General features: G+C 48.8%; 1 protein-coding gene across 1 annotated transcript in view; it reads left to right on the top strand.

Moving 5' to 3' along the window:
- Positions 1-5,670: 5,670 nt before the first annotated feature.
- The window catches only part of PHF8 (PHD finger protein 8), a 96,838-nt gene continuing 90,304 nt past the window's right edge, over positions 5,671-12,204 (top strand). The window contains exon 1 of the mRNA XM_085629859.1: positions 5,671-7,622. Within this exon, the coding sequence (XP_085485985.1) occupies positions 7,525-7,622 (98 nt within the window). The 5' untranslated portion in view covers positions 5,671-7,524. The remainder of the gene's footprint in view (positions 7,623-12,204) is intronic.

The raw sequence follows: 12,204 nt of genomic DNA, 5'->3' as shown, positions 1-12,204 counted from the left end.
GCCTCGTCTCTCCGCCCAGCCCCAGGGCGCCTCGTCTCTCCACCCAGCCCCAGGGCGCCTCGTCTCTCCATCCAGTTTGTAGTGTCGCGGTCTAGTGGACGCGCACTACGTAGGCACGCAAATGCATGTAGCGGCCATATTGGACGCTACTGCGCAGATTAGAGCGGATTAGAGCGATCGGAGCAGTTTGCCCGGCGCTCTCTTGTGTGTTAACTATATAATTAAAGAAGGTTGGAACCTCATCCTGACTGCATCTCTTCACTGGGGGAACCAATCAACATTACAGTGGCGACGATGGTGGGATGAATCGACCCTGAAGTACACCCAGAGGAGGAGAGACCCCCCACCAGCAGGAGAGGGGACGACGCCCTACTGTAGCAGGTACACCAGGAAGTCACAGAAGAGACACCAGGACACCACGAGAGAGCGCGGCAGTGGCAGACGGAAGCCAGAGGGAGGCACGAGGAAAGCAAGGATGCCGACCAGTCGCGAGGAAGCGTAAGCAAGCAGACCGGAGCAAGACATAGAGGAGGCCCTAGCGGAATCAGGGAGGAACAGCGCAGAAGGCACCGAAGAGGCCCGGACGACCCGAAGAAGAGGAGAAGGGACGGAAGCGCCAGGCAGTCCTAGAAAACAGGCAGGAGAGAACAGGGAGCGAGCCAAAATGTGCGCACAGGCGTCAGCACTAACGACACCAGTCCCGTTCCTACCAAGGCCAGGGGAGCCTCAAATGAAATGGGAGGACTGGAGAGAATATTTCAAAAATTACCTCGAAGCATTGGAAGACGAGAATGAAGAGGCGTTTTCCAGCAGCTGGAGGAAGAGGATACTCTTACATAATCTGGGACCAGAAGGCATACGAGTATTCCAAAACTTAACACCGGTCACCCGACCAGCAGCAGACGATGATGTGTTCAAACACGCCATCGAAGACTTAGACAACCACTATCGCCCCGCAGTATGCACATCTATCAACCGCTACAATTTCCAGCAGAGGAAACAAGAAGCGGGGGAAACGATAGACGACTACGTCGCAGCACTAAGGAAGCTAGTGATAACGTGTAAATTTGGAGCTCTACACGACGAATTTATAAAGGACCAAATAGTAATGCACACAACAAGCAAGACGGTGCAGGATAAATTGTGGGCAAGTGGAGAAGTGACGCTAAAAGACGTGATAGCCATCGTAAAAAGGGCAGAACTAACCAAGCGCTGCGCAGACGCAGCGAAGAGAGAGCAAGTCCCGAGACCCACGATAAACAAGGTGGAGGACGCCGACCAATATGGAAGAGGAAAACCGGCGCAAGGAGAAAACAAGGGAACGCACAAAGGGAAAGGAAAACCAGGACAAACGTGGAAACAAGACAAAGAAGAAACATCGAAGTGCTACAGGTGTGGGAGCCCGAACCATGCAGCACATGACAAACGATGTCCCGCCTTCAGAGCAAAGTGCGCGTTCTGCGGCCTGGTAGGTCACTATGAGAAGGTGTGTCGAAGGAAGTGGAAACAGCGCGCAGTGAAATACGTGGCACAAGACCCAGGAGAGGAAGAAGAGGGTCAAGAGGAAGACGACGACGTCCTTTGCGTGGAAGACCAGGTGCTAGGCATTGACGGCAGAAGGTCTCGCAAACCCCAGTGCGACATTCACATCGGAGGAGTGGAAATCACTATAGTAGTGGATTCGGGGTCCCCATACACGATCGTCCAAAGATCAGTGTGGAATGCGAAATTTGAACCTAAAGTAGGCCCACATCTGGAACCTCCCGACATACGACCGGTCACATACACGGGGGAACCTATCCCAATGGTAGGATTCCGAAGACTTCTCTTTCAATTCAAAGAACGCAGCGCCCAGTGCAAATTGTACGTTGCAGAGAAAGGACCCTCGGTCCTAGGGTGGATGGACCAAGGAGAATTGGGAATGCAACTGAATCCGGGAGGAGACACCCAAGTGTTAGTAACGTTGGAAGGAAAATGGTCTAAGGCAATGGGACTGCGAAGCGAATACCCGAAAATATTTGGTGACAAGATAGGGAAATTGGGAAAATTTACCCACAAAATTGTGCTCAAGGAGAATGCCCACCCTGTGACACACAAAGTGAGAAACATACCGATCGCAGTGAGAGAGGCAGTGCAACAGGAGCTACACCGACTGGAGGAAGAAGGAATTATTGAACCCATCGACAGCGCGGAATGGTTGGCACCATTGGTGGTGGCCATGAAACCGACGGGCAAGGTGCGCTTATGTGTGGATCTCAGAGAACTCAATAAATGTATTGTGGTGGAGAAGTTCCCGCTACCACGCATAGAGGAAATGCTGGCACGAACAAAAGGAGTGAAATGGTTCTCCACCATCGATCTAAAGTCGACGTATCACCAGGTAGTCCTGCACCCCACGAGTAAGAAACTGACGTCATTCATAACACCATTTGGGTGCTATCAGTTCTGCCGCATGCCCTTTGGGCTGGCATCAGCAGCAGCAGTTTTTCAAAAGCTAATGGCCTGTCTGTTCAGAGACATAGAGGGAGTACAATACTTCCAGGATGACATCCTAGTGATGGGGAAGGAACAAGAAGACCACGACGAGAAGCTGGATGTGGTACTTAGGATCCTGGAGGAAAACGGACTAACAGCGGAGTGGGAGAAGTGCCATTTTGGCATGTCATCAGTCACCTACCTGGGGCATGAAATCGGAGAAAAGGGAATAACACCAACAAAAGCGAACGTGACAGCCATCTGCGATGCTCCTCCGCCCACCACCAAGGAAGAAGTCAGATCCTTCCTAGGGATGGCGGAATACTACAGTAAGTTCGTCCAGCACTTTGCCACGAAAACGCACCACATGAGGCAGCTCACGAGGGAGAAAACAGCTTTTGCATGGACGGAAGACACACAGAAAGAGTTTGACACGGTTAAAAGAGAAATCAGCCAGGCTATCCCGCTACAAGGGTACGATCCCCTAGGAAAATCTATATTGATGACGGACGCCAGCGAAAAAGGGTTAGGAGCAGTGCTCATGCAAGAGAGACAAGACGGCATGAAGGAGACGATCAGCATCGCTTCCAGGTCACTAACGAATTCAGAACAAAAGTTCAGCGTGATCGAGAAAGAGATGTTGTTCCTGTGGGGCACGAGATTCCTACTGAAAACGGACCACAAACGATTAGTGAAAGTACTAACGTCCAGCGGACATGCCAGCGCGACACCCCGAATAGCGAAAATGACGCTGAAACTCTTGGAATATCGTTATGATGTGGAATACATCCCAGGCTCAAGAAACAAGATAGCAGATTATCTCAGCAGAGCATCCGCAATGGAAAGTGCCACCAACGGCACAGAAGAAGATGATGTGATGGTAGCCTTGACAGAAGATCCGGAACGGGTAATAAGCAGACGAGAATGGAGGGACACGTATGAAGCAGATAGAGACCTGGAAGAAATCAAGAAATGCATAGTCCAAGGGTCGCCTGATAGGAAACAACAGGCGCCTCAACTTCGACAATTCTACGAGGTCAGGGACGAGTTGTCGGTGGGAAATGATGGAGTGTTTGTGTACCGAGGAAACAGAGTGGTCCCACCAGCGAATGTAATACCATATCTTTTGACAATAATACATGATGGGCACCTGGGAATCGTGAAGACTAAAGCAAGAACCAAAGAAACGTATTGGTGGCCAGGAATGGATCTACAGGTGGAGAGACATGTAAGAGACTGTGTGCAATGCCAAGGAGCTGACAAAATCTTGAAACCAATGAGACCCGCTCTAGTAAGGTTCACGAACCCCAGTAATCCCTGGGAAGAAGTGGCAGTGGACATCTTGGGGCCAGTACTTGACAACCAGGGAATCCCCAAGTACATATGTGTTATAGTGGACAAATACTCAAAGTGGCCAGAGGTACACATTCAAGAAGAAATGGACACTGACACAATACTCCGATTTCTCACAACGGTATTCCTCAGGGAAGGCATCCCCCGAGCCATAATTAGTGACAACGGACCCCAATTTACTTCGGACAAATGGACCAGATTTGCAGAGAGGAATGGCATTCTACTCAAACACACATCGGTATATCACCCTGCCAGCAACGGTCAAGTAGAACGCTTCAACAGGGTGATAATGGGCTCCATACAGGCAGCCATCTCCAGGGGCAAAGACTGGGAAAAGGAAGTACAAAGCACGGTATGGGCCTACCGCATCACCCCCACTAGCACGGGGGACAGCCCGTTTCAAATTCTACGAGGAAGGCAACCCTTCACCAAAGACAATGTTGCATGGAAGGAGAAGACAATCACGAGCAAATGGTCTCCAGCAGTGGTGCAACACAACCTGGAGAAAGTACAGAGGATATATACAGAACATTACAACCGCAGAAAAAACGTGAAAGAGACAGCCTTAGAAAAAGGGGAGTGGGTTAGAGTAAAGTTGGCAGTACTCAAAAGAAAGGGAGACAGCAAATAATCCCCACCCCTAAGAGTGGAAGAGGTGTATGACCAAGCGGCGTTGCTAAGCGATGGAAATGTGTGGTCCCAGGACCGTATGGCCAAATGCAACAAAATCCTACAGTGGCCCCCCAATGACAAGGAAGGAACGACATCGCCAGAGGAAACGAGAAATTAAATAGAAACTCCTAATGGAGAGAATGAAGAGAGTGTTCCTGAAGACCTTAACAGCGAGAGGAAAGTACGAGAAGGACCAACAACGGAGGAAAGGACCAGGGAAGCGGGCGAGAATGGAGACAGAGAAGGAAAAGGTACCCAAGAAGGAAGAAGGGGGAGCCCAGTCGTAGAAGGGGGTCGAGAAGGACACACTACCCCAGTAAGATGCACCCGAGTTGGTCGAGCGGTGGTGAGACCATCCAAGTTTAAAGACTATGAACTGGAATAACACTCACAGTTATGTAATTAGTTTTGTGTGGTATAAAAGGAGGAGATATGTAGTGTCGCGGTCTAGTGGACGCGCACTACGTAGGCACGCAAATGCGTGTAGCGGCCATACTGGACGCTACTGCGCATGCGCGAGACGCGCGAGGCGGATTAGAGCGATCGGAGCAGTTTGCCAAGCGCTGTCTTGTGTGTTAACTATATAATTAATAAAAGAAGGTTGGAACCTCATCCTGACTGCATCTCTTCACTGGGGGAACCAATCAACATTACACAGTCCCAGGGCGCCTCGTCTCTCCGCCCAGCCCCAGGGCGCCACGTCTCCCCGCCCACGCCCAGCCCCAGGGCGCCTCGTCTCTCCGCCCAGCCCCAGGGCGCCCAAGGCCGGCTCTGGGTGGCACGTGGCTGCCCTGGGGGTCTCGCCGCCTTTAGTGTCAGATGCCCCTTTTCTATGTGTCATGGTTCCGTTCTTCTGTGTTCCCTGCTTGGCACCGCTGTGTTTTACAGTGAATTGCGGGGGGGAGCGCTGCACCTCGCGAGGGGGCCGCCTGTCATGTCTCTTCGTTGTCATTCATACCTTCTGCCGTTTGTAAACCGCCCTGTGCGCCTTAAGGGAGGGTCTTTGCCTCACCCATCATGGCGGCTTGCGCCGCACGCGCAGTGGGAGGTCAGCGGTCCAGCCTTTCATCAGAACTCCGCAGGTCGGGCCTCTGTTTTCTTCCGTCTCTCAGCTGTCCCACTTCCGCCCCCTCCGTCGGGTCCACTTCCGGTCTGTGCGTCACTTCCGCCGTAAGTTCCGGGGCCTCTTCACCCAGCTTTATTGTTCCCGTGCTGCGCAGCGGAGACAGGAGAGGCCGAGGCCCGGGGCACGGAGCCTGAGCCCGGGGAGGGACGGACACCAGCCTGCAGCACTGCCCGGGAGAGGGGCAGTCTACCGAGGCTCTCCAGGCCCCCACCTGGACAGGGCAGCAGACCGGGGGTGCCCCCGGAGGAGACCCGGGCACCTGCAGCCTGAGAGCGGCGAAGCCCCCCCTGCAGCCCCTGCTCGCCGTTCGTGGCCCAGGGCGACATGCCTTCCTAGCCCTCGGCTGAGCAATCAGCGGTCGGGTATGCCGAGCTGTCTGCAGGAGCCAGGGGTTCAGCACTCCTAGTAAACATCACCGGTCAGTTACTGGTCTTTAATGCCTAGCACGGAGCCGAGCTGTCTGTAGTGGTTCGACCTGTCATTGGACATCACCGGCCAGTTATTGGTCGTTAATGCCTAGTAGGGAAACGAGCTGTCTGCAGTGTCCAGGGGGGTCAGGCCATCCTTGAACATCACCGGTCAGTTACTGGTCGTTAATGCCCAGCACGGAGCCGAGCTGTCTGCAGGGGCCAACCCCTCACTGTAAACATCACCGGTCAGTTACTGGTCGTTAATGCCTAGCTGAGGCCGAGCTGTCTGCAGGAGCCTGGGATCTCCCTGACCATCACCTGTTCAGATACATTCTACGGATGAGCACGAGACAGTCGAGCCTAAAGCACCAGCAACAAAGGGTTAATCCCACGCAGCAGTCGGGTGGATAAACAATTCTGAGCCACCCTGCGTGCCAGCGAGCCATAATCCGCTATTGACTGCCCTGCTAGAAACTCACCTGTCACCAGGACCAACCAAGGGGATAATCCCCTGTTATTCTTGACTGATTTACGAACATCCCTCGTCTGACATTCATGCTGGCAGGAAAGTGACTGGTCACCAACAACTAAGTAGTTAGTCTCCTCGAGGCTGCCGATGACTGTAGCTGCATTATGAGGCATAAGGACCCTGGCTGATGAGCAGCCAGCCGGGGGTACCATCCGCACAAAGTAGTAAGAGCCCTGTACCCTTCTACCAGTTGCATTCTGCGCCTTATACCTATTGACTAGACGAACCAGAAGTCACCTCCCAGTACTTCAAGAACAAGCTAAAGAACTTATGCATGTCAATCACGAGGCCCTGGCCAACCAACAGAAGGGCTGCACAGTTAGTCAAGTCACCAGCCAATCTATTTTGCCCATTGTATGTTCTGTTTTGTGGTTTATTGCTTAGCAGTCACCCAGTTTAGCAGTTGAGAAGTTGAACGTGGGTGAACCATCGCCTTTCCAATACCTGTTCTCGATCAGACTTTAATAATGTACATCACCGACTGACAGCAGAAATCCTGCCTAGTTGGTCTGTTGCCTGTTAACCCAGCCCATATCTTGTAGTTGACTAGTTTGTAGTCGGATTACTCCATGCATGTTAGCTCACCCAGTCACCAGCAGAATTAAACCGAAGCAAGAGGTGTCGAGGCCTTGGTGGAATGACTATCTCCTCTGCTGATCAGCCTTGGTCAGGTTGCAGCCAATTGTCATAATCAGTTGTTGCCACAGGTGCTCGGCTCGGTTGGACCTTGTTGCGGACTGTCAGCTTTAGAGAAGAACCGCACTGTGACCCTCTCCCACTGCCTGGTTGATGACAGACCCTGGGGGCTGGAGGGCCATGCTGGGCTCTGCCCCAGCGCTCCTGCTGTTGGTGTGATCTGGAAGACCTCTCTCTGCACTCATGCCCAGCACCCGTCTGTCGTATGAGGCTCACTCTGGGTAGACAAGTCTCCTGGACAGCGCCGCCCACCCGCCACCAGCATGGCATCGGTGCCCGTGTACTGCCTCTGCCGCCTGCCCTACGATGTCACCCGCTTCATGATCGAGTGCGATGCCTGCCAGGACTGGTTTCATGGCAGGTGAGTGGGCTGAGCGTTCCTTCAAGCCCTCTGGCGTTCTAGCCTCTGTGCGACAATCCATGCCTTGCAAAATGAATCTTGTCAGGATTAAATAATGTCCCTTCTCTGTCCTTCTGGTTAACAGTATTGTTCGTGTTTTTCCTTTTCCTTGGTACGTACTTTCGTCATCAGTGTGAATGTTTTATGTGCTTTTTTTAAACCTGACCTCGTAAGTCAGGTGTCTAGGATTCACATCAAGTTCCACCTGATTTTCGTGACCCCTTTCAGTTGTCCTTTCCATGAGGTGGCTGTGTCCATGCCAGATTGAAGACTTGCGCGAGAGATCCTTAGAAGGAATGAAGCTTGCATCATGGGAAGCAGTGACCACAGCTGACATAAGATTGGGTTACTTGGTAGAAACTAAACACCCCTGAAGTTTATATGTAAACTAAATACTGCTCAGCAGGATCTAGTCATGCAGTGGGAGAGATCACACCTGTTTATGTGGCGGTGACACACATGCAGTAGGAAGCTCTACTCCTTGTGTGTTTATCATCTTACTTCACTTGGTCAGTAGACCGTGCAAGTGGTAGGTGTGCTCATGACTTCTCTCCTTTCCACCTCCATGATCTATTTTGCCTGTGCTGCCTGAACTGCAGCTCACTCTGATCACTCCTGCTGAAGGGTGCTGGATGCTTCCTCAGTTGATTGAGTCGGGTAGAGGTTCCAAAGGAAGGCGCAGGCTACAGCGGCGACATGAGTGCCTGTTGGGTGCTCCTGGTGTGGCGTGCCATTATGCGCTGTTCGGTCACAAGTTGAGCGTAGCGATGACCACAGGACAAGAGAATGGAGTGAATGCTGGTATGGGCTCCGGGAGACTTCAGGATGTGGACTGGAAATATTATAAATGTAGCTTTGGTGTCCAGCTCAAGTTAAAACGGCAGATGACCTCCAAGTACACGGAGCAGCTGTTCTTTAGGGTTCGCCAACCTGACTGATGGTCTCCGCTGCAGATCCCTGGGTTACACCACTGGGACGCTGAGCAGGGAAGTGGGGATTCTGCTAGAATTCAAAAGGTATTCAGTATAATAATTGTATTTAGTAAAGGCTTCAATGTTACCATAGGTTGGGGATCTGGCAAATTCTTATTTAGCATACAGTGAATAACACCTCTGAATTGAATATCGTCAGTGGTAAATTTCGCCAGCCCAATCTTTGCTCTATTCTCAGCTTAGGAGTGACATTCTCTTCTCCGGCTCTTACTTCTGGCCCCGCTCTCTTGTCAGTGAGGGGTCAAGACAAATGTGTGGAATTGTAATAAAATATCTACTTGTCCATGGGGCAGGTTGCTTCATAAAGCGATTTTTTTTTTCCTGTAACAAAATGCACTTGTCCCCTTGGTGCTATGTAATGCGGCGACACATTATGGCAGCAATCTCATTATATAAGAGCTGAAGCCTCTCTGATTATGCCAGGGCTCATACCATAGTAGTGTTTGAATACTAGCAATCCCCTTATGTTGCCACGTTTCTGCAGATCTACATACTGGGGCTGAAGGTAGTGGTAAGCAACAGTTCCAGGGTTAGAATGCCCTTTTGAGTCTGTACAAACTTACCAACTTGCATAGTTTAAGGATTTTCAACAACTCTTATCTAATCTTTTCCCATACTTAGAAATGTTGGAAATTTACTCCTGACAATGGCAGATTTAAACCTTCTTCCAGAGTTGGGGGAAAAAAGTGGTTGGAGGGAAAGTGAATTTGCACAGACTTAGATTTTCGCACGAACAAATCTACACATGCAAATTTGCTCATGCTAAAATGCAGTTCACAAATATTTACTAGGAGTACTGTTTATTGCCGTAATTCTGTAAATTCTTCGAAAGCTGTATAGTTGGTCTTAATGCAAGGACACAGACCATGGATGCACTTTTGAGACTTTCTTTAATAATTGGGCCCCTAATTTGGTCTGGCATTAACCATAACCTTTTGTGTTTATTCAAATTCTCTCTCTCTCTCTGTATCGGCGGGCTTCACTATGAGTGACAGCATTCTGCTTTTTCACAAGGAGCATATTGGCACACAGAGTAGTTTTGTTCACTGCCAGTAACTATTGTGGAAGTGTGTGCTTTTTGAGACCAAAAATAATTTTTGATTTTGCCAATGTTTGTTATAATGGTGAGGGCCCGGCAGCACCCACTCCAATAAAGTTTCACAAAAACCATGCCAAAACAATTGTCACATTGACAAAACTAAAAAGCTGACCACCAATTTCAGCCCTACTGGCTTTGCCAATTCTTGTTTATTTTTATGCTTCCCATAATCTTATTGAAACGGTTACACTGATTTTCCATTATGGGTATTTTTGGGAACAACTAGCATGCATCAACACATTTTACTAAATGATGCTGCAAATAAATGGTACCTGAAATGTTACAGTAGCTTAGCTAAATGTTTTTTTTCTGCTTTCCTTTGTTATGAACATTTTATTTTGAAAGCAAATCCTAAAACTTGCCTTCAAGCTGCTGCCAATATTTGCACCTAATAAAGAGCATTCTGGGATCATTATACATAGCCTCATATTGCTAAACTTTGAAAACGTGTTTACACATTTTATACTGGAACCACTGTCAGTAGTGCAGTCGGAGCGTACAACATTTACTTGGAGCGCTCACCCTAATGATAAAGGCTTTCAATCCATGAACCATAAATACAAGCTTGACCAACATTAACCTGTAGACACAAGTATTGCCTTAACTGCAGACCGTGCCCTTCCCTAAGCCTTCTTGTGGTACCTCAAACTGGCAGCCAAAGGGTTTGTGCTGCAGGGGGTTGGGCCTACTTGTCCCAAGGACAAAATACACATAACTTGTTCCCCTTGACCCCAAACAATGTGTCCTGAGCGTCTGGCTGTAGGAATTCCACATCCCTGGGTCAAGGGGATGTTCGGGCATACAGTGGAGCGAGGAGTTGGTGATAAAGCTCGGCACTGTGAGTGGAATCAGTGGCCTAACTAGGAAGATGCGGCGCTCCCGTTGATTTAATCAATCTGGGGTTAGAACTTTCTTGGATTTGCCGTGTTCTGTGAAGATGAGCAACGGTTTATCCGTACCTTACCTTATACGTTGGTATACAAGTATAATGCAGACCAAGGCTACAAGAGCTTCAATTCCTCCTCAACTTTTACTCTCAAAGGAAAAACCTAAGTAGAAATATAGTTATTTGATGAACATGAAGGAGGTGGATCAAAGACTCATGTGATGTAAACCAACCAACACATTTTGGTAATGTCGTGAAAATACACATCTGTTTTGAAATGTCAGATTTATCATTTCTGTCGTCTGTTGAGCGAAAAGCCACTTATTTTCATCATCTCGATTTGCCCTTAGCCTCTGCGTCTCAGGATACACAGGCAGCACTGACTCAGTCCCATAGTATTGTTATAGAAGAGTATCATGGAATACATCTGAAGAGAGGCGTCTGTCTGTCCGTCCAAGGGATTCTAGGACCGCTCGTATTGGCCAACATTAATCAACAGTGTTGATTGGAAAAATATACTTAATTATGGCTCCCTAAAATGCTCTCTCCAGGTCTGTTCACTCCAATTATGTAGCCCAGAGAAGGTCTTCACACGTTTTAAGGAAACTTAGGAAAGATACGCTTGTCAAAGAAAATGCACATAAAGCTTCAGATTATACATTAGTAGAACTGACTGGTTGAAATGAAAGACGTTCCTTCCTCCGTATTTGGAAAGTCCGCTCTTGCTTCTGCTAAACAATGATAAATGGCAAGAGAATTCCAAACTTAAAAAAAAATAAAAGCGACTGTAAAGCGAAAAAATAAACCAGCATATTTCCTAGAATGGATAATGCACACAAAAACTCCTATTGGGCCAATCCAGTCGATAACTGTAAAGAATTACCAGTCACTATGAAACTGACCAAGGGCACTTATGATGATGATGCAGATTTTTTTGTATATATATTTTAAAGGAAAAATCAAAGCAGCTTCACCCTCTGAATTGATTGAACCGATTACTTGTGCTGGCCTGCACAACGAATAACACCATTTTTTACACCTCCTATCTAGTAGTTTGGGGATTATGGTGTTACTCTTTAAAGAAATGTAACCCTCAGACCCAATTCCTTTTCACCCTCAAAGATTGCCCGAATGATAAGTTAAAACGCAAACTTCGAGTGTGATAACTCAAATTCAGGATGCAGGAACCCCTATGTTTCAGTACCCTGTGCTTCAAGATTGAATGCATTCTACTAGAGAAGGTCATGTACCCTACGGAGCCTGTGAATCCTTCATTACTAGGTTAGATACTTGGCTTTCGTTCAAAAGAGTCTCATGCAGATGTTTGTCGATCTCCTAATTCTCCAACAGGGGAACGGGACATGCCATAATGCTTTAGAAGCATACCTCTGAAGCAACCTGTGGCTCGCATGCCATTTCTTGTTCCAGAAAAGATGCCTCCTCCTGGATAATAAATGAAATGCCTCTCCTAGTGGACAGTGGAACCAGAGTGTGCAACAAGCACAATAGTGCGAAAGAGAAGGGATGTAACTCGTACTTCATCTCCATGTTCTTCCAGAGGTCAAG

This window comes from Triturus cristatus, chromosome 10 (assembly GCF_964204655.1).
Source record: "Triturus cristatus chromosome 10, aTriCri1.1, whole genome shotgun sequence".
Taxonomy (NCBI): Eukaryota; Metazoa; Chordata; class Amphibia; order Caudata; family Salamandridae; genus Triturus; species Triturus cristatus.
Note: the sequence above shows the minus strand (reverse complement) of the source record. Positions and strands in the feature narration are given on the sequence as shown.